Source organism: Protomyctophum bolini, assembly GCF_963924005.1.
Source record: "Protomyctophum bolini genome assembly, chromosome: 8".
In the NCBI taxonomy this organism is placed as follows: Eukaryota; Metazoa; Chordata; class Actinopteri; order Myctophiformes; family Myctophidae; genus Protomyctophum; species Protomyctophum bolini.
The window spans coordinates 20,904,933-20,927,618 of record NC_137869.1 but is presented as its reverse complement, the minus strand read 5'-3'; the positions used below and the strand labels follow the sequence as shown (position 1 = coordinate 20,927,618).

The window sequence follows — 22,686 nt, the reverse complement described above, 5'->3', positions numbered from 1 at the left end:
AACTTTTTTTTTCAAAATTTCAAAAAACATGGGCTATAACCCATCGTTTTTGTCATTTCGTCATTTTTTTCAAACCCTCAAAAATGATGAAAAACGGCGCGCTATAGTATGCCGTACGATATGGGCTATAGCCCACGGTCCAAAATGATGAGAAACGAGGATAACTTTTTTTTTCAACATTTCAAAAAACATGGGCTATAACCCATCGTTTTTGTCATTTCGTCATTTTTTTCAAATCTTCAAAAATGATGAAAAACGGCGCGCTATAGTATGCCGTACGATATGGGCTATAGCCCACGGTCCAAAATGATGAGAAACGAGGCTAACTTTTTTTTTCAAAATTTCAAAAAACATGGGCTATAACCCATCGTTTTTGTCATTTCGTCATTTTTTTCAAACCCTCAAAAATGATGAAAAACTGCGCGCTATAGTATGCCGTACGATATGGGCTATAGCCTATAGCCCACGGTCCAAAATGATGAGAAACGAGGCTAACTTTTTTTTTTCAAAATTTCAAAAAACATGGGCTATAACCCATCGTTTTTGTCATTTCGTCATTTTTTTCAAACCCTCAAAAATGATGAAAAACTGCGCGCTATAGTATGCCGTACGATATGGGCTATAGGCTACGGTCCACGGTCCAAAATGATGAGAAACGAGGCTAACTTTTTTTTTCAAAATTTCAAAAAACATGGGCTATAACACATCGTTTTTTTCATTTTTTTATTTTTGTCAAATCATCAAAAATGATGAAAAACGGCGCACTATAGTATGCCGTACGATATACGCTATAGCCCATGGTCCAAAATGATGAGAAACGAGGATACGTTTTTTTTCAAAATGTCAAAAAACATGGGCTATAACCCATCGTTTTTTTTTCATTTTTGTCAAATCATCAAAAATGATGAAAAACGGCGCGCTATAGTATGCCGTACGATATAGGCTATAGCCCATGATCCAAAATGATGAGAAACGAGGCTAACTTTTTTTTTCAAAATTTCAAAAAACATGGGCTATAACCCATCGTTTTTTTAATTTTTTTATTTTTGTCAAATCATCAAAAATGATGAAAAACGGCGCGCTATAGTATGCCGTACGATATAGGCTATAGCCCATGGTCCAAAATGATGAGAAACGAGGATAACTTTTTTTCAAAATTTCAAAAACCATGGGCTATAACCCATCGTTTTTTTCATTTTTGTCAAATCATCAAAAATGATGAAAAATGGCGCGCTATAGTATGCCGTACGATATAGGCTATAGCCCATGGTCCAAAATGATGAGAAACGAGGATAACTTTTTTTTCCAAAATTTCAAAAAACATGGGCTATAACCCATCGTTTTTTTAATTTTTTAATTTTTGTCAAATCATCAAAAATTATGAAAAACGGCGCGCTATAGTATGCCGTACGATATAGGCTATAGCCCATGGTCCAAAATGATGAGAAACGAGGATAACTTTTTTTTCAAAATTTAAAAAAACATGGGCTATAACCCATCGTTTTTTTTATTTTTTCATTTTTGTCAAATCATCAAAAATGATGAAAAATGGCGCGCTATAGTATGCCGTACGATATAGGCTATAGCCCATGGTCCAAAATGATGAGAAACGAGGATAACTTTTTTTTCCAAAATTTCAAAAAACATGGGCTATAACCCATCGTTTTTTTCATTTTTTCATTTTTGTCAAATCATCAAAAATGATGAAAAACGGCGCGCTATAGTATGCCGTACGATATAGGCTATAGCCCATGGTACAAAATGATGAGAAACGAGGATAACTTTTTTTTTCAAAATTTCAAAAAACATGGGCTATAACCCATCGTTTTTTTCAAATCCTCAAAAATGATGAAAAACGGCGTGCCATAGTATGCCGTACGATATGGGCTATAGCCCACGGTCCAAAATGATGAGAAACGAGGCTAACTTTTTTTTTCAAAATTTCAAAAAACATGGGCTATAACACATCGTTTTTTTCATTTTTTTATTTTTGTCAAATCATCAAAAATGATGAAAAACGGCGCGCTATAGTATGCCGTACGATATACGCTATAGCCCATGGTCCAAAATGATGAGAAACGAGGATAAGTTTTTTTTCAAAATTTCAAAAAACATGGGCTATAACCCATCGTTTTTTTTCATTTTTGTCAAATCATCAAAAATGATGAAAAACGGCGCGCTATAGTATGCCGTACGATATAGGCTATAGCCCATGGTCCAAAATAATGAGAAACGAGGATAACTTTTTTTTCAAAATTTCAAAAAACATGGGCTATAACCCATCGTTTTTTAAATTTTTAAATTTTTGTCAAATCATCAAAAATTATGAAAAACGGCGCGCTATAGTATGCCGTACGATATAGGCTATAGCCCATGGTCCAAAATGATGAGAAACGAGGATAACTTTTTTTTCCAAAATTTCAAAAAACATGGGCTATAACCCATCGTTTTTTTTATTTTTTCATTTTTGTCAAATCATCAAAAATGATGAAAAACGGCGCGCTATAGTATGCCGTACGATATAGGCTATAGCCCATGGTCCAAAATGATGAGAAACGAGGATAACTTCTTTTTTCCAAAATTTCAAAAATTGCGGAAATTGCGGAAATTTTTATTTTTTTGAATTTTCTAGCCTGGCTCCAGCCCCTGAATCGCTAGCCACATTAAAAATTTATGTTCAGGCGACTTTGAGGGTTAAAAAATAACTGGATTAGCGTTCAGAGATCTCGAAAGTTTCCTTTCGTGGCTGTTTACATTCGATGGTCGCCGGTCCTCTCGAACAGAACAGTTTAACGTCATGCCCAGGACGAAAAGATATAGAGAACACCAACATGACAAAAAACACCACCCATAGTTCACAACGGTCACAGCAAACTCTGTTGCATCACAACTGGTGGCCAACAGTCGTAAACCAACACCGCCGCCGACCCACAGGAGAATACCATCGCACAGTGGTATCAGACCAACCACAATCAGCCAGCCCTCAAACCAAACCCTTCGACCTAGAAGAACTCGAAACTGCAATGGGAAAATTGAAACCCGGAAAAGCAGCAGGGATTGATGACATACTGGCAAAAATGATACAGCACCTGGGACCTAACGCAAAGACCTGGCTGTTGGGGATACTGAATACATGCATGGCACAGAAAACCATCCCTTCTGTCTGGAGAAAGGCCAAAGTGGTTGCAATCCCCAAACCTGGCAAAGACCCATCATCCCCAAAGAGCTACCGACCCATTTTCCTCCTCTGCATCACCTACAAGAGAGGCTGCTACTCCAACGCCTCATGCCACTCATAGACACCAAGCTGACTAAAGACCAAGCTGGTTTCCGTACCAGCCGCTCCTGTGCTGGACAGAGCTCAACCTCACCCAACACATTGAGGATGGGTTTGAGGGAAAACAAATAACTGGAGCAGCATTCAGAGATCTCTCTGCTGCCTACGACACTGTCCAACACCGCACAATGGTCAGGAAAAGCCTCCTTAACAACAGGCGCTTCTATGTCCAGTTAAATGACCAGAGGAGTAAATGGAAAGCTCAAAAGAACGGCCTCCCACAAGGTAGCGTGCTCGCCCCCCTCCTTTTCAATATCTACACAAACGACCAGCCACTACCCACAGAATGCCAGCGTTTCATCTACGCCGACGACCTCTGCATTACCACCCAACAAGCAGACTTCCAGAAGATTGAGTCTGTCCTTGAAAGTGCCCTCCAAGAAATGTCACGCTACTACAATACAACCACGTGAAACCCAACCCATCAAAAACCCAACTATGCAGCTTCCACCTGAGGAACCGAGACGGGGAAAAAGAACTGAGCGTCACTTGGGATGGTCACAAACTCTCCAACCATACCCACCCCATGTAACTTGGAGTTACACTGGACAGGACACTCAGCCAAGGTCAACACCCACACCCGTGAAATAAATGTTTACACACCTCATTCAAGTTGCAGGCAGGCTAGCCGTCTACCTTGATCTCCGTCCTAAGAAAGAAAGACAGAAAAAGAAACACACACATTTAGAACGACTTAAACCCTCTATATTTAATAAAACAGTTCTGGACAGGAATCCTGTATTGCAGGGGTGCCCACATTTACAGTGTGATCTACCAGTATAGATCACAAAGGCTGTGCAGGTAGACCACATGGCATGCCCCTGTATATAATCTATCACTTGAATTAAGGTGACTTGATTGATTGACATAAAAAGGCCTGTCAGCTCAAATATTGCAAACAAACATCAGTAGCTGTTATTGTGACAGTAATAATTGCTATAGTGTGTGTTCAGTAACAGTGTTAAGCAACAGGAATATTCCTGTCTCTCCGGCTCTTTAATAAATAGAAAGGTTTTTTTTTTTAAATCAGGTATATGACAAAGCGTCATCAGTGCCCATACCCGAGGCGGGGGTTGGCGAAAGGGCCTTTCTGTGTGGAGTTTGCATGTTCTCCCCGTGTCCCCTAGGGTAGATACCCTCACAAAAACATGCAGTAATCCTGGTCTCTAAAACTACCTCCCCCTGGCCAGCCAGGGCGCCTGATGGAGGGGAAAGGAACTGGTCGGAATAACGTGTTCCTTCCACGCGCTACGTCCGGCCGGGGAAATTCCCCTCTGTCAGGTGAAAAGAAGCAGCTTGGACTCCTCATGCATAGAAGGAGGCATGAGGTCAGTCCGCTGCCCCCCCCCCCCCAGGTTGGCAGAGGAAGTGTAGCGCCCAGGATTACATTAGATAATAACTCTTAAAAACCCACTATTATTTAAAGGCTTTTAATGAGTTTGAATGAACAGTCCCAGTCTCTGCTTTTTATCTCTTATTATTTTTTGTATTCTGTATTTGACTAATCTTCATTGTTGATTTTAATTGCCTGTTTGTGTATTGTATGTGAAGCACTTTGTAAACTTGTTTTTGAAAAGTGCTATACAAATAAAGTTATTATTATTATTATTATAATTGGCACTGGGTGAAAAGAAAACTGGGTTACAAAATCGTGGGATAAAATAATAATAATAAATAAATAAAAATAGTTGTAGTGGAGTAAAATTGCCTTTGTGTAAGTATTGTGTAGTATTGTAAATTGTAAATGATCCAGTATTAAAAAAATACCTCAATATTGTACTCAAGACAAGTAGCCTACATTACTTGAGTAAATGTACTTAGTACTTTCCACCGCTGCTTACAGAAACTTTACCCTCCATTTAGCCTCTTAAAGCTTTGACAGTGCAATTAACCCAATCCAGTTTGAACAGACAGGGGGCCTGTGTTTCCATAGGGACAATGAGCCTATCAGCCAGTGCAACGCGGAGGTCCGGTGCAGACTGCAGAGGGGACACAGTGTGTTCACAATCGTCTCCCCGGTAACTGCATGCATGGCTGAGTGATATTGCGTCTCCACGCTGTGATGAGCAGCAGAGAGAGTGAAGAGGAGAGAGAGGGGGATCTTGGTTTCATCATGGGAGCTAGCGTTACATGAGAGTGAATGAATTGGAGTGATGACATTGTTTCGAGGCATCAGCTGAGTGCACCTGTACACAGTAGTGGAAAGTAACAAAGTAGTGTTCTTGAGTACAATTTTTAGTTTTATTTAGATTTTTTTTTTACTTTCTTCAGTATTTCCAATTTTAACTCCACTGCAATTATTTGACACCTTTAGATACTATAGTTACTTTGCAGATTTAGATTATTATCACAAAACATGCATTAACCACTTAAGCCATTTCAGCCATTTGAAAATAGCCAATCTACATACACACATTATGAAAATGGGACATTGTGCACAATGAGTATACGGTAACCTATTTTTGGTACTTTAAGCAAGTTTTGATAACGATACTTTAATCAAGTAAATTTAGAATTCCGGACTTTTACTTGTAACAGAGTACTTTTACATTGCATTATTGATACTTTTACTTAAGTAAAACATGTGGGTACCTTTTCCACCACTGGTGATGACATTTGTCTCTAGGCATCAGCTGAGTGCACCTGTACACTGGCAACCTGAACGAAGGGGCTAGCTACTTAATCAGCTGATCCACCTAGGATGGATCAGTTGGATAAATAGACCCAGCCAGAGAGACCAGATATGGCACTTTAAATGTTTTACAGTTTCTGTGATTTTGAGAAATTGGAGATTGATTTTTGCCTGCTTGGGGTTTTGTTTTGAACAAGAATATGAAATATATTGGATCTTGGAGGTATGTTGTACAGTAATATTGTTTTCAGAGTGACTATCCAAATAGGTTGTTGGACTGAAAATGGCTGCTTGTTTAAGACCCATTTTATTGCATTTTAAAATGTAAGTTTTAACATGTTCACAATGGTGTGCACTCGTCACTGTCTTTAGTGATTCCATAATGGTGAAGATGATTTAAAAACTGGCCCCCGTAAAATCTGAATCCCCCCACCCTCTCACTTTGTTTATTTTCCCTTTTGACCTCTTTACATGATTTCCTGTTTTTTATGTAGAAGCTTTCATGTGAAATGTACCCATTCTGCAAACTGTTAATAAATACTTCAATCAATCAAACAATAATGTACACACTTACTGTATGTGTATGTCATGCAAGTATTTCTCTGTATAGGATTGTTCAATGTTGTCTACTGGTGCATTCATTCTAGGATCATTCATTGGTCATGAGTGAAGTTGAGAAAAAGCGCCCTATAATCGCAGGCAGAGAAAAAGGTGAGTTTCTAATGGAGAGCCAATCTTTACAAACCTTCAATTATGTGAATGATTATCTTTGTGCCTGTGCTAGTGGGCAATTTAAATTAAGTTATAAAATGTTAAATAAGCTGAATTCCAAGACATAAGTAATTTACTGTGGTCACTGGCTATATTGCATCACCTCAGAATGCATGGGGAACATTGACTTGCACAGACAAGATCATTTCTCAGCTTTCATACTTGCCGGGACTCGCTGTTTTCATTGTTGAAAATGCTTCCAGACCCCAGTAGCTGTGCTTGTGTAATGTGTACATGCCCTTGAACACCTCTATGCTGAGGTAATGCTATTCCAGGTCGTGTCTCAGTATAGTGTACTGCCTGCAGCAGTTTCTTATTTTTCAGTCTGGAGAAGATCAGCTGCTTCTCTAACCCAGCATGTATGCACCAATCAAATTAAAATGATTCATTTGGGGTCTGTAGCTCGAGGTGTATTGGCTGCTGTTTATCACGTCTCGAGTACAATGCTGATGCCAGTCTGGGATCAGGTTTAGCCTTTCAGACCACTGTGAAAGAGATGGTCAGTGGTCAAAGTTATTCAGGGTTATACAGGGTTTACAATTACGTATTTTCCAGACCTCTATTTGTATTACTTACAGCCTGATTATATTACTCATATCGATGCTGGTGTACAGTCTGTCAAGGACTAGCAACATACCACCATTGTTATATTAATTTGTTTCCTCATGGTTTTAAAGTCTTCATTTTGTAATTTACTTATTACAACATTCAAAATCAATTCCTTGTCTAAACATTCTGTTTCTGACACAAAACTATCTCGAATGCAGTAAAATATATATAGTTTTATCGTACAGTGTCGTAATGGTTGTCTTAATGAAGTTAGTATTGTGATGACCTGTGTGCAGGGCCTGGACCTGGACGCTATGCATTACCATCCACCATTGGTTTCATCGGCCACGACTTCACCAAGCTCACTAGCCCTGCATACAGTTTCCATGGGAGGATGAGTGACAACAGTGGGTTATTTATTTTCCATCTCTTTTTTTATCATTGGGAAGATGTTGAATATACTGAGTTCGAGACTACAGTGAGATTGGACTACAGAATCACCCAATGTGTCCTTTGCAAAAAAGAGTAGAACAAGTGAAAATACTCTGAACAACTTTATTGTTGCATCACAGGAACTAATAAAGAAGTGGGTGCACTTCAGTTTGTAGGTACATACTGAACATATACTGCACGTTTTCTAAATTATTTAATTAATAGTAAAGTAATGTGTGATTTGTTGCTATAATTTAGACTGGGATCAATAGGTATACAAAACACTCACCAAAAGGCATCTAGTAGTGTAGTGTGATGCAATACCTAATTTAAGCCATTGGGGGGAGACAGCTCCTTACGACAGTACAGTTCAGTTTAAAAAAAGAAAACATCAGTGGATGAAAAAAAGATAGTTTAAATTCAAGCTCACTTCATTGAATAAATAAAGTACTTATCAGTACAGGACAGAACATGCAAACATTTAGACCATTAGTTCATCAGTTTGCAGGCTCACCACAAGTGTAGGTAATAGGTATAGTCTACAATATGTGCCCTAGTTTTGTTCTGCTTTTAACTGTGTTCTTGTACTGTGTTTTTAACCTGTACGGCGACCTTGAGTGCCCTGAAAGGCGCCTTATAAATAAAATTAATTTTTATTATATATATAACTATTACCATTGCAATAAATACAATGTTATATAATCCTCACTTAAGAAATGCCATTTGCCCAAATGGATTATAGAAATGATGTAAAATCCAACTCTTTGTTTAGTCTTTCTGGTGACATAGAATACTTTGTATATCCATAAGGCCTTGGTATACTGTATTACATAGTTTGTATACAAATGTACGTATATCAGCATAGCAGAACCATGTGTTCTTATAAATTATTTATTATTGGTCATTTGTTACTATGAATATCCAGATAAAATATTCTCTTGGTTTCTCATGCAGTGTACCGTGTTGACTCCAGTCCTGGGCCTCAGTATTATATTGATGCCAAAATCACTCGCTTTGGTAGAGATGGTAACCCTGCATATTCAATGCTGGGCCGAATGAAAGTGCCAAGTAAGTTCACATCTAAAACAGGTAAATAGTAAATACACCTTTTTATTCAACATGTTGTAAAACATGTAAATGTACAATAGTTTGAATAGCTTTTATACTAATAAGTGCTGCAGTGTTTATGTATTCCAAGTTTGTTTGGCACATGTTATGCCCTTGAAATAAAAACGTCTGGGTTTCCGAGGCTACTTGAACAGTGACAGCTAAGGTTTTTGACAGCACTTCTTGTATTCTAGTGTCAGCTGGTGCAACTGAAATTTTGAGCCACCATTTGCCCACTAACGACAGTTACTCTGAGTTGCTCGTTTTCACATGGTAACCATTCAACAATTTTTGTTTGGTTTACAAGAGGGGATTTTCCAGACACCAGGACCAGGTGCATACTGCCCCGAGAATGCCCCTCCATGCAACACCCAGCGCCGTCCCCCCTCTTACACCATGGGCTATCGCACACGTTACCGCACCGTAGACGCAGTGCCTGCCCCTAACAAGTACACTCTGCCTACACTCATGGGACCGCAAATCCCAAACAAGCCAGCGAGTGCAAGCTACACAATGTCAGGACTGTACAAAACAGGAGGGCCGTCAGAGGACCTGTCAAAAACACCAGGGCCTTGTAGATACAACAGCACAAACCCAAGTGTTTATTTGCCCCGGCAACCAGCGTTTTCCATGCTGGGACGTCACAGCATACCCAAAGATGCTACTAAGAAGCCTGGCCCTGGATCTCATAACCCAGAGAAGGTCACGGTCAACAGACCAAGAGCCCCAGCCTACTCTCTGGGCATCAGACACTCTGAATTCATCACCCCACTGGTTGTAAATGTAGCCGACTGAATATTCACCCACTTGTGTTGTAACACAGGGCTTCAAGCCCAAAAAATCCCAAGACTGAATTATTTTTTTTTGCAAATCTGCAGTGATCTCATTAAATGACCCCTATGAAATCCTCAGGACTGAAATCAGTCCCCAGGACTGAGAACTTTAAGCCCTGGTTGTAACAGTATTATATAATTAACTAACGACATCCACTCTTGTGTGACAATCAAAGGTTTGCAATGAGCCAATGCATATGTATAAATGCATTTTATTTGTATACCAGCAATAACTAGAAATAACAGAAAATGTACTGTAAATATGTACAGTAATACTACTTACATATTTATACAAAGAAAATTACAAGTTTGAATTCCACACAATTTTCTAAACAACATGTAGGCTTTCATTTAAAAATAAAATAAAATGCCTATGACCCTTCAGTGCACACACAAAATAAAAATCAATAACAAGATGTTATTTGATTAATAGAGAAAAGATAACAGAGAACGTGTCTTCATATTGATGCTTATCTCATCAATTACACTGTACCTCATCAACATCATGTGTATGCTGTGTGAACCATTTTTTGTTGTCCTTGGCAAACGCTTTGCCATTATTTACCACCGACTTCCCAACGTGAGGGTTTATAAAAACAAAAACTATTTAAGCAGGTCCTCTATATATTATACATCAAAGCACATGTAAATATGTACACGCACATGAAGGACGACATAAATCAGAACAGTTGGTTTGATGCTTCACTCAGTCTTCTTTTGGCAGAAGTCTTCTGAAGAGCAGTATGTGTGGCTCTAAAGAGCAAAGACAAAACAAAAACAAGAGTCGGTCAGCACAATCTAGTAGTTGATTGTGGACTACAGCAGAGTGGCTGTAATTTACCACTTCAACAAGACAGACTGCATTGTTTAAACCATGTTACCATTATGTCTATTTCAGGTGTTTTCAAACTTTTTCATGTGAAAGACCCCCAGATGAACATCCATCCAGGCATGGGCCCCATTTGAAATAATTCTGTCCTTGGTACATATGAAACATTTTGAATTCATGTTTGATATGTTGTTTTTCTTTAAATTAAATTGTGTTAATGTCATACTTTTTGTATAGACTTTAAAACTTATCATTTAAAATGGATTTAACTATACATATATTTTGGGACCCCCTGTAACCCTATGGAACTATGGCAGTGGTTCATCTCAATCTTTTCTGGCTGTGACCCCCCCCCCAAATAATCATATGATTGTGAGGTGTTGTGAGCTTGTAGATCAGCTATGTATTTTCACAATCTTTGCATCTTTGGCCAATATTTGACCAGCTAATAGTATTTTTTAAGGTATTAAAAAATTTGGTATTTTTAATACCTCTTATTTTGGGGTCCTTAACCCCCCTGGCTCACCTGGTTTGTGGACCATGTAGTGAATCCAGCCCTGGCTCTGCTGAACCCCAAGTCCCCTCCATTCATCCTCGGTCATCAGGTGGGAAGTGGGCACCAGTTTGGACAGAGATTTCGGGAGCACAACATGCCTATATGACAGATATACAAAAGTGTTAAGCATAATTTGTGTTAAAAATGTATTACGCTCCATCACGCTTGGGTGAAAAATAACTACTCTACAAGCTACAAGTAATGTGTTGCAGGCTGCAGCATCCTGTAAGCTTGTAGTAATAAATAATAAAACGAGTTAGAAACGCACAGACATCACCATGAATATTCTTTTGTAGCCTTGGATGAAGACCAGATGTATTTAATTGATTTTGATATTTGCACATCATAGATATGAATCATATGCAAATATTAAAATCGATCAAATACATCTATGATAGTCTCTTAATCCAAGGAAGGCTGATTCTTATCATGGTGTTACTACTATTTGATGAATAAAAAATAGTGGACCCTATTGTAAACAAGTGTAATGCTTGTATGCTGTCGTCCACTCACAGTTAACAGTTTTTGTATTGAGTTGTACCTGAAATGTACTGTAATTCTGCAAACTGTCAATAAATACTTCAATCACTTAACTAGTCAGCTAATCAGCTGGAAAGCCAGCGTAACCCACTTTTCGACATACTATAGACTAGAGTAGGGTAAAATATGAGGTTTAAAATGGCATAAGCGCAGTAAGACGTAAGTTTAATGTTGTCGTGGTGTCCTTCACATTTCCTTGAGCTACAGCGTGCCGTTTATAAGTTATATAACACAGATATCGTACATAAGCTAATGTAGCTAATGCTAGCCTTCAGTCGGTGTCACAACTAGCGCTGGATAAAGAAAGACGACATTAATTAGGCCCACCTGTACTCGAACTCTTCATCCGTGTACTTGTCAGAGTAGTATATATCTTTCTTCGACATGTTGTTCAGCGATTGAGTCGAGATAAAGCAGTGTCAGCCCTTAGAAAGGTTTGTTTTCGTCGTAGACCAGTTGTTCGGCGTGTTTACAGGGAACAGGCTGCTAGTGCTGAGCTGAGTGTGTTGTTGTCAGAGTGGCTCGTCGATTTCAAACTCAAACGGTCCGCCCGCCTGATGGAAGGATGCCGCGCGCGGACAAAACACACACCGCTCGAGACGATTCCCCGCCCCCTTTGTGACCACGCTGCTACGCCAACCAACCATAGGGGACACCAACCTGTGGGGCCCACTGTTGGGCCGTGATGGTATTACAAGTGGGCCATATATATATATATATATATATATATTGACAAAAAATGTATTTGTTAGTATTCATTTATAGTCTACTATTGGACTTTCCTTTACATTTTTGATATAGGCTACATTTGCATTCACAGTGAATGATTTGCACAAACACTTTACATCTTACATTTAAACTTTCCACTAACTCAGTGAGTGAACATTTAACTTTTTTAACATGAACTTCAATGGATGTTTGAGGTCCATGGGCTTGAAGTGTGTTGTTGTTCCAAGTGGTAATCACTAATCACTGTTGTCAGGGTAATGGCTGCTAATGAGTGGTGCTGCATTCACAGCATGTCTTGTTCCACTTGTGTACAGTGGTGGAAGAAGTACTCTGAATGTTTTTACTTGAGTAAAAGTAGACTATCAATAACACCATGTGGAAATACTTAAAAGTATGGTATTCAGAATTTACTTGAGTATTAATTACAAAAGTATTGGTGTCAAAATATACTTGTCATGCACAATATGTCAATATCCCATTTCACATGTTTCCAAAAATCATTTGGAAACAGCCGACCTGCAAGATCACAATGCATCACAAAGTGATATGTTTTACAAAGTGTATGTTTTACAAAGTAACTAGTTTAAAGTGTAACTAGTTTAAAATATGTTTTGTGGAGTAAAGTTCAATATTCTTCTCTGGGATGTACTGGAGTATAAGTATATATATAATATGTATATAATATAAGTAAAAGTATAGGCTACTGAAAATTAGAAATACGTAGGCCTACTCCAGTAAAGTACTCGAGTAAATGTACTTAACACCACTGCTTGTGTATGCACAGAACAGACCTCTGGTAAATATGTTTTTTATTTTTTATCTAGACCAAATGGAACCTTTTACATTATTGTGCATGTTTTTTGTGAAAAAGTATTGGTCAATGGTCATAAATTGTTGTAATTTAAAAATCCTTATTTTCACTTTGTTTTAGTTTAGTTTAAAAAAGCATTGATTCTGTAAAGACGTTAGTTAGAAATCAAACAAGACTAACATGATCAGTCAACATACTGTATATTGATTGCCTCTGGTTTATCAGTAACTTCTGATACTTTGCAAGAAAGACATGAGGTTTGATTGGCTGCTTGGAAGAGGTGTGTGTGTGTGTGTGTGTGTGTGTGTGTCTGTGTGTGTGTGTCGGTGTGTGTGTGTGTGTGTGTGTGTGTGTGTGTGTGTGTGTGTGTGTGTGTGTGTGTGCGTGTGTGTGTGCGTGCGTGCGTGCGTGCGTGCGTGCGTGCGTGTGCATTTTGTGTGTTAGTTTGTGGCCAGTGAAATTACATTATTCCCCCACTGAGCCAAGAACTCCAGCTGCTTTGTATTATGATATTTGAGCCAACTCGCCTTGTTAGTTACACATACAGTATATAGTTTAATCGGCTGGATCTTATATTCCATCTTCTCTTCCCTCCTGAGTGTGTGGTATAGGTGAGTTTCTCGTCCTTGCCCTTTTGAACTGTTCTTAACACTTTTGTCCTATTTCTGGGATGTGGACAAATATTATGTACTATTCTGTTTATGTGGATTCCTGCACTTTAACCTATACACTCCAAAAGCTACACTACATAACACTTAATCAGACCAGATTAATTTAGACAAGAGCGGTGGCTATACATGCTCTTGGGGATTGATTTTGTTGGATACAAAATATTCATCTCTCAAAGTCTCATCTCAAGGTTGCAATTTGAAACTGGCCCCCGTAAAATCTGAATCCCCCCCCCCCCCTTTTCCCCTCACTGTATATGTTTCTTTTCCCTTCCTTTATGATGAATTCCTATTCTGTTCTTTGACTATATGGAAGTGTCTATTTGTACGTCTCTAAATGTTTTGATGAATTGAACATGGTGGACCCTCTTGTAAACAAGTGTAATGCTTAATTGGGTCACCGTCATCCACTCACAGTTAACAGTCTTTGTATTGAGTTTGTACTTGAAATGTACTGTAATTCTGCAAACTGTTAATACATAAATCAATCAATCAAAAATACTCCGGGTTCTATGGGTTTTAATCCATCACGCTGCGTCTGGCTTTGTCGCACGCTATACAAACACAATTGGCCTGTGTTTGTATAAAAACATGTGTGCACGTGTGTGTGTGTGTGTGTGTGTGTGTGTGTGTGTGTGTGTGTGTGTGTGTGTGTGTATATATATATATATATATATATACTGTACATGAGGAGGATATAGGCCTACAGTACAGTGACTCCAAATCTCCAATCACATCTTAAAGGGTTAGTTCAGATACTTGGACTTAAAGCTGTAGGATATAATTGCCATTATTATTGCAAACATATTAATTAATTTCCTGAGTCCAGTGGTATAAGTCCTGGTCTGGTTTTGGATACATTTATTTTTAAAGAGTTGCCCCTCATTAAAAAACACGTATTATCGCAACCACTATTAATGGCAAGTATTTCTCACAGCTTTAAGTCCAAAAATCTGAACTAACTCTTGAAGCAATCTTTGTTGTTCACCTTCATAGCTCCACCATCTCTCTGTGAATGTACAGAGAGAGAGAAACTGTGACAGAATTGCAGATATGAGGTTTCTATTAATATTCCAAGCTTCCAGTGTCCCTGATGTCATGATGACCTTGTGTTAAGGAAGGTTATCTGTTCTCATGGAATATATTGTTGTTGTTGTTATATGTAGGCCTGACCTATTTGGCCGTGGACCCCAGTCTGAAAAGATGTTAAACTAATGCTGATGGTAAATTATTATTAACACGTTATGTTGGGGACCCCTGGGGAGAGTTTAGGAGCGACAATAGAGTTGTTAGAGAGAATGAAGAAAGGCAAAGGTGACCAGAGAAAATGGAAGGTGAATGCAGAGAGAGAGAGAATTAACTTATTAAGAAGATGAAGGAAAGGTAGTGAAGGAGAGGATGAAGGAAAGATGAGAATGCCATTGCCCAGAGGTGGAAAGTAACTAAGTATAGGCCATCATTCATTCACTCAAGTGCTGTACTTAAAATGTTGAGGTAGGCTACCTTTTATTTTTAATTTAACATTTTTCAGTACTTTATACTTCTACTCCACTGTTGCAAATATTGTACTTTTCACTCCATTACAATTATTTGACAGCTTTAGTTACTAGTTATTTGCATATTTAGATTGTTAATACTAAACATACATTAACCAATTAAGCTGTATTTTTAAGTCAATACATTTGTACTTTTTAATACCTGCCTTTTACATGTAACAGAATATTTATATTTTGGTATTGATACTTTTACTTAAGTATTACGTCTTCTTCCACCACTGCAGGGAAGGGAGGATGTAAAGAAAATGAGAGAGAGAGAGAGAGAGAGAGAGAGAGAGAGAGAGAGAGAGAGAGAGAGAGAGAGAGAGAGAGAGAGAGGCTCAGCGAGGTTGAAAGCAAGGAGCTAAAAGGATTGTGCTTTCCAGAACATGGTGGATGGCTCTCTGGGGAGCTGGCTGGGCCAGGGGAGTTGAGGAGAGGGAGGTTAGGCAGATGGGATTGGAGGATGTTATCACTGATGGAGCCTTTCATGAGGCGTGGTGGCCCTGAATTTCTTATCTGGCATCGTGATGTTTTCTCCTGTTCCCTGGAACAGAATTTGGGGTCACTATTAGTAACAGCCATGTCAGTTGGGCCATTAATATTAATTCTATAGTGGAGAATTCGTGAATATATATAGCATCTATAATAGTTCAGAACGTGTGGCCAATAAAAATAACTCAACCACGTAACCATGCACCAAAAAACAGCATCCCTATACATGGGCATGTCATTACAGGCAAAATATTCAACAAAATGTTTAAAACATTAAAAATATTGTAAATAATAAATTAGTTATATATATATATATATATATATATATATATATATATATATACAGTGTGTTGACGGTTTGACTGTAAAAAGCACCTGCTTCAGGTGACTGAATAAAATATACAGTATATGTATGTATACCTCTGAATATAAGTATTGCATTTAGAATTGAATGTAGTTTTGAATCATGCAACCTCTCACAAGCTCCACTGAATTCTCACTGACACTCTCATTAGTTTCATCACTTTGTCTGTTTGTAAATAGACATAAGCATCACTATTCACTTCCATAAAGGTAGAAGAAAAAAGTCCTTATGCACACCTACAGCGGATAACCTTCATCAGGAATCCTGATGAGGGTCTGAACGACCCAAATGTTGCTCAATAAATGTAATGCTGTAAGAGAAATCCTTTCTTTCTACTTCAAGTATAAAAGTATAAAGTATAAAAATATTGCTAGCTAATGTGCATAATGTGCATCGACTCTGTCCAGTTAACAGTTCCTTACATACCTTTATGTAAAATGCATCCTTATTTATTTTGTTAGGGTTGCTGAAAAGGATAGTGTATACTGTCACATAGTTTGATAATGTGCAATGTGTTGAGCAATAGGCAGTGTGTGTGTGTGTGTGTGTGTGTGTGTGTGTGTGTGTGTGTGTGTGTGCGCGCGTGCGTGTGTGTATGTGCACAATTTGTGTATGTGTGTGGGTGTGTGTGTGTGTGCACAATCACATGCACATGTGCATATAGTATTGATGTGAATGCGTGTGTGCGCACGAGGGTAGCTCTATAGCTCAAGCAGATGTGTTTTAGCTAATGCTGTCTGAGAGCAGCTGGGCAGGGCAGGGCTAATAGACGAGCAATAACACAATGACATCATCCAGAGAGAGAATGAGAGAGAGAGAGAGAGGGAGAGAGGGAGAGAGTGGGAGAGAAAGAGAGAGAGAGAGAGAGGGAGAGGGAGAGAGAGAGTGGGGGGGTGTACTAGTGAGCCAGCCCAAGGCAGCGAACACGAGCAGGGCAGCTCAGATGCAGAGCAGAGCGGCATGAGGGTGGGAGAGTGTGTGTGCGTGTGTGCGCGAGTGGGAGAGGACCGGACAGCGCTCTGTCACCACTGACGTGGATATAGGACTCTTCCCTGAAGAATTTTGCCTCCAGACTTTACCCCTCTTCCATTACACCTCCCCCTCCCCTCCCCTTCCCCCTCTCCCCTCGTCCTGAGCCAGCTATCCCCCCTCTCAGCGCCCTGCTTCAGGCGGCTCCTCCGGGCATGCTCCTTAAGCCAAAGTATGGCCGCTTTCGCAACGACTCTGTGACCTCCTCTGACGACCTGATGCAGAGCTTAGCTATGAGTGGCAAAGTGGTGGCCACGCCAGTGGTCTCCTCGTCCACCCCCAGCCTGCCTCTGCCTCCCCTGCCTCCCCTGGACCCCAGCTCCAGGTCTGCATCCTCCGCGGGGGCTGCAGCCCTGGCCGACTCCCCCTGCCTGGACGGGGAGCAGGACGCCACCACCACCTTCTGCATGCTCATCCCCAGGATGCCTCAGTGGAAGTTCTCCAACTCCCTGCTCAGCCGGAGCCCGTCCAACTCCAGCTCTAGCTCCAGCTCCAGCAAGGACTCGGGCAAGGCTGCAGCACCTCCCTCCCAGCCCTCCTCCTCATCATCATCATCATCATCATCAGTACACGGATCTGGGGGTGCGACCTCATCCAGTGGCCCTGTGGCCAGCCTAGCTGCTGTGTTGAACTCCTGTGACCCTGTGTGTGTCACCCCCTGTTCATTGCAGGCTATCCGTGGGCAGAGAATGGCAGCGGCGGCCGGTTCAGGCGCCCACGGATTTGGAGCCGCAGAGGTCACAGTGAGCCCGGGGGGCTTCTGCAGTGCCAGGTCAGGGATGGGCCGTCGGGCCAGGGTGGAGGGCATGTGGCTGGGGGGAGAGGACTTCAGTCAAAAGGGCGGCTTCCTCCACAAGCCCACTCAGGGATGGCTGCACCCTGACAAGAAGATTGCAGGACCAGGGGCCTCCTATATTGTCAGGGTGAGTTATTACATACACATCATACTATGTAATTATCTGTTGATTTATCACTGTGTAGGGGTTGTTTTGAATTAAAATTGAACATTCAACATTCTTGGGACTAAGTTTCCTCACAGAAGTTCACATAATTAAGCTCAGGCCGTCGTTGTTTGCCAGCAAGTTTGGCATTCCTTTCTTAAACAAGCCAAACACATACTTTTGTCCAAGGAAATTGTTTACATCTGATTTAACAGAATGGGTACAATTGCCTGCTCACGTATCATTATTAGATCACATGGTATTGATACATCCATCTCCAGGATGGTGTCCCTGGGCTGGGAACAAAAGGACACTACAGTGTCAGGCAGTTTGTTATGCAGCACCACAGGTTGGTGGAATCTGAGGAATACATAATTCACATATGGATGACTTGGTGTGGCTGGTTGAAAGACTGCACCAGGGCATCAGACAGAGATGATACAGTATCAGTAATAGGACAATTTCTGCCTTATAGTATATGGCATTGACAACCCCTGTATATTGCATTTGTTGCCTATACTGCAACTTACATCTTTGTGTGTGGTGACTATTACTGTAGCAATGGAATATAGTCTAAATATGAATAAGAGAACCAAATCCCAAAGGTTGGTTAAAAAGGACTTGGCTGAGAACATAATGATGCATGTGGGAGTGGCATTCTTTGTGTACTGATTGTGTGGAAGGAGATAGATACCCTAAGATTGTACGGCATATAACATTTGATTTACAATGTTTAAGCGCAAAATAAGTCAGTCCTCTGATTCACATCATTATGGTTATATAACTGGTGTCCACAATTGGCCGTGTTTTTTCTATTATCAAAAATGTAATCAAGCCACGTCAAAAAAAGGAAATTGTAGCCCCTTTCCCGCCAAAGAAGGTGGCATTGATTTTTCCCATTAAATCTATCATCATGCGTTGTGAGGATGGCTTGTACGGGGAGTGAGGACATCGCCTCATCGGTGCCTTCTCGTGATTTAGTGCTCACAAAGGGTTACCGTCCCGAGGAGACTGCCTGACGTCAATGTCAACGATCTCCCCTCAGCGAACCCCCTTTACTCCCTCCCTCCTTCCTCCTCCCCCCACCCTTCCTCACCCCTCCTCCTCCTGCCCCCCACCCCCACCCCCCAGCCTCAAGCCAACGATGTGGCTCTTGATTAGCCCGGTGCAAGGCCCAAGCATGCTTTCTAATAGCATTACACAGACACCCCATTCATTCCTATATTCAATTACATTTCAGCCACTGTCATTTGCACCATGTGATGTAGATTGCAGGTTCTCAAGGTCTGGTCGGGGCCCGCCTGAGGTCCAAATGGTCCCTCGGCTTACAAGTCTGAGTCTATAAATGGGGGGGGGGGGGGGGATAAATAATCTCTGGGACTCCAATATATATCAAGTTGCCAGTCTTCATTTAACTGAGAGTGTACAGACGGAATCGATTTGGTTCCATTTGTACACAGAGTTACAAACCTGTAAGGGTCCCCCTGGTGGTCCCCGAACCCGACCCATTGAGGAATAGCGATGCAGAGATGAGGATGGTTGTCTCAGCCATGCAGGGCCCTAGAGGGGAGGCGTCCATGCAGGGTCCTAGAGGGGAGGGGTCCATGCAGGGCCCTAGAGGGGAGGGGTCCATGCAGGGCCCTAGAGGGGAGGGGTCCATGCAGGGCCCTAGAGGGGAGGGGTCCATGCAGGGCCCTAGGAGGGGAGGGGTCCATGCAGGGTCCTAGGAGGGGAGGGGTCCATGCAGGGCCCTAGAGGGGAGGGGTCCATGCAGGGCCCTAGAGGGGAGGGGTCCATGCAGGGCCCTAGAGGGGAGGCGTCCATCTGTGTGAGGCCTGATTTATCGTCATAATATAAGATGGTGTATACGCCATCCGAGCGACACCGCCATACGCCGGTATAGTATGAAGTAAGCATGAGGCTTGGCAGGCAGTGAAAACATAGTGGCTGTCAGCAGCACCAGGCTGGGGATTCTCTGGGCTCATGTTAACAACCACCACCCCGACCCACCCCCCCCTTTAACATTAACACCGTCTCTGGATGACATCTCAGTCTGTCTTGACTGACATTCGGCCACCACTGGGGACGAGGGAATCGGATCCTCTCTTCCCTAGAGGAATTTTCTCCCCCAGCATATTCTCTCGAGGTTTTGCCATGCAACCTGAACCATTGTAACTGAAATAGAATAGTACATCGTACCTAATAATCAAGCCCCTTGGATGTCTAAGCTTTGCCATGCAAGTGGCACTGCAGTGAGTGTAAGGATTTGCTGCGAGCGACTGTGCAAATAGGACTCCACGGCATGCGTGGGAAGAATGCAGTTGTCTGCTATACTGTGTGTTTAATGCGTGTCGGGAGGAGCACCGGCTGCATGTATTAGTGTCACAATGACAGGATATTTCTGCTGCGCTGGGCCATTTTCTCTGCACGGCTACAGTATATGCACATGTGCACGGCCGCACGCACTTGCAGACAGATGCCCGCGCATACGCACGCACGCACACGTGCACACACACACACACACACACACCCCTTCGTCGAAGGTGACAGAGAGCCAGAGCCATCCTTCACCCTGACACTTCCTGTGTACTCACGGCACACCACACTACACCACGCTACACCACGCCACGCCACGCCATGCCAGTGACGCCACGCCACGCCGGCAGCTGTGTCTGACCCACATCTCCACCTGACACCCACCCACCCACAGCACTGCACTGCACCCCCGTAAACGACAGGCAAGCCCATGCAGCTGCCAAGCCAAACCGTCAGCCAGAGAGCAATAAAAACCTGCCTGCAATCATTCTGTTCAATTATGTGGCTGACATTTCATTTTAGTGTTGCATGCACAGGACGTCTCTTCCAATTATGAAAAATAGACGTAGTAAGCCATTTACCGTGGCTACAGTAGTAGACATTAGTGTTAATTTATCTATTTGTGACCCTGTCTGAGGGTATGCTTGCAACCAAATGGATCCTTATGTCAATCGTGTCCATTTGGGTGCATTTGTACACTCCCAGGGGTAAATGTGTGTGTGTGTGTGTGTGTGTGTGTGTGTGTGTGTGTGTGTGTGTGTGTGTGTGTGTGTGTGTGTGTGTGTGCGTCAGATATAATGACATGTTCACTAGTAAGAGACCACACCTTTGCGTCATCAAATGCTGCTAACGTTGTGGTCACCACTGTTAGCATGTGTGCTATCAGGCAAAAGCTGAGATAGATATAAAACTACTGGCCAAAATGTCATACAAAACACAACACCTAAAATCGGAATGTTATTGTGACCTATTGAGCACAAACAGACCATCATGATTTGCTTGCTGGACCTATAATTAATTTATTTGCATTAAATTTCCACTCGCCCATCTAAATAAAAAGCAAGATGGCTGCCGATTGTGAGACTGTGAAACGTAGTGTGGGGGCGGGCCTGGTGGGCCTATGAGAAGACAGAGCAGTGTTGCCAGGTTTGCGAATTGTAAGCGAGTTGTAGTGTGTGTAAGTAGCGTGGTTAAAAGGCCTTGTTTCTGGCCCTGTTGGGGCAACAGCGGTTATTGTTCCGTGTAGGGAAGCCTCGGGGGTGTGGGTGATGGTGGCGAGAATGTTTGTATTAAACAAATGCATTGGCGGCGTGAGTGTGGAAGTGAGGCATTGTTAGTGGCAATGCAACGGCCATTGTTTGTCGGCTGGTGGTCAGCGTTGGCGAAGGACGCGACAGGAGGAGATAGGTCGCGAACACTGCGAAGGGTAAGTGTGTGACGTCACTGCCGTGTGAGTGTGTGTGGGTGTAGTGTGTAAGATGGTGTTGTGGGTGTTGCAATAGCGACGTAGCTGTTGTGGCTTTGGGTTTCTTCTGGGTACAACTTTTGGGTACCACTTCTCCAATGTATAATAGATGGAATCCCATATTCTTCACGTCACATCCGGTTTTAGCCCGGGGTAAGAATTATCTATGGTTGCCAATGCAACTTGGTCCAATCCTTAATCACATACGGACAAACATCTATGCCGATAATATCTAACTTGCGGAGGTAGCGTGCCTTGTCCACGGGCAACAGATCTTTCAACGTATGGCATTGCAAATACGTTTGATAATCGCTACTCTGCACAATATTGTTTTGAAAATGCCGCCAATTGCATTGCAGTGAACGAGAGCAAATCACAACTTCCCCCGGGGGTGGGCGGAGTCAAGGGCTTGACGCGCCTTCGTGTCAGTGTATTGGCCGGGTGATAATGAAAGGCGAAAGGAGTTTGATAAGGCGGGAGGAGTTGTTGATAATGAGGGAGGAGTGGTTAAGGTCAAGCGGAAGGAGGTCTCTTCTCCCGAAACTGCGTTGTATAAATACAACTTCCCACTTTTCCACGTATTGGCTTGGTTTCTGCTTTCTTGTCCCGATCCTCAAACAATAATATTTATCATAGAGTTTATTAGGATCCCCATTAGCTGGTGCATAACAACATCTATAGTCTTCCTGGGATCCGCGCAGAACAGAAAAACATGACATCCTATAATACATTTAGAGACCATTTTCC

The 22,686-nt window shown here is 41.7% G+C and overlaps 3 protein-coding genes across 3 annotated transcripts in view; 2 read left to right on the top strand and 1 right to left on the bottom strand.

Moving 5' to 3' along the window:
* Positions 1-6,631: 6,631 nt before the first annotated feature.
* cimap1d (CIMAP1 family member D) lies at positions 6,632-9,623 on the top strand (the record flags this gene model as incomplete). The annotated part of the gene is made up of 4 exons (XM_080771366.1): positions 6,632-6,680; positions 7,586-7,696; positions 8,676-8,789; positions 9,136-9,623. The coding sequence occupies 4 exons, from the start codon at positions 6,632-6,634 to the stop codon at positions 9,621-9,623; spliced, it is 762 nt and encodes a 253-aa protein (XP_080627492.1).
* A 232-nt stretch (positions 9,624-9,855) lies between these two features.
* On the bottom strand, positions 9,856-12,113 carry cks2 (CDC28 protein kinase regulatory subunit 2). The gene is made up of 3 exons (XM_080769458.1): positions 11,914-12,113; positions 11,017-11,144; positions 9,856-10,414 (listed from the first exon to the last, which is right to left on the bottom strand). The coding sequence occupies exons 1-3, from the start codon at positions 11,970-11,972 to the stop codon at positions 10,368-10,370; spliced, it is 234 nt and encodes a 77-aa protein (XP_080625584.1). The 5' UTR covers positions 11,973-12,113; the 3' UTR covers positions 9,856-10,367.
* A 5,054-nt stretch (positions 12,114-17,167) lies between these two features.
* shc2 (SHC (Src homology 2 domain containing) transforming protein 2) overlaps positions 17,168-22,686 on the top strand; it is a 28,511-nt gene continuing 22,992 nt past the window's right edge. The window contains exon 1 of the mRNA XM_080769959.1: positions 17,168-18,140. Coding sequence (XP_080626085.1) covers positions 17,373-18,140 — 768 coding nt within the window. The 5' untranslated portion in view covers positions 17,168-17,372. The remainder of the gene's footprint in view (positions 18,141-22,686) is intronic.

Coding starts and splice junctions, on each gene's coding strand:
- cks2 (XM_080769458.1), bottom strand. CDS start 11,972: ATGTCGAAGAAAGATATATACTACTCTGACAAGTACACGGATGAAGAG. Junction 11,145..11,913: donor GATGAAGAGTTCGAGTACAG/GTGGGCCTAATT, acceptor TCTGTCATATAG/GCATGTTGTGCTCCCGAAAT. Junction 10,415..11,016: donor CTACATGGTCCACAAACCAG/GTGAGCCAGGGG, acceptor TTTGCTCTTTAG/AGCCACACATACTGCTCTTC.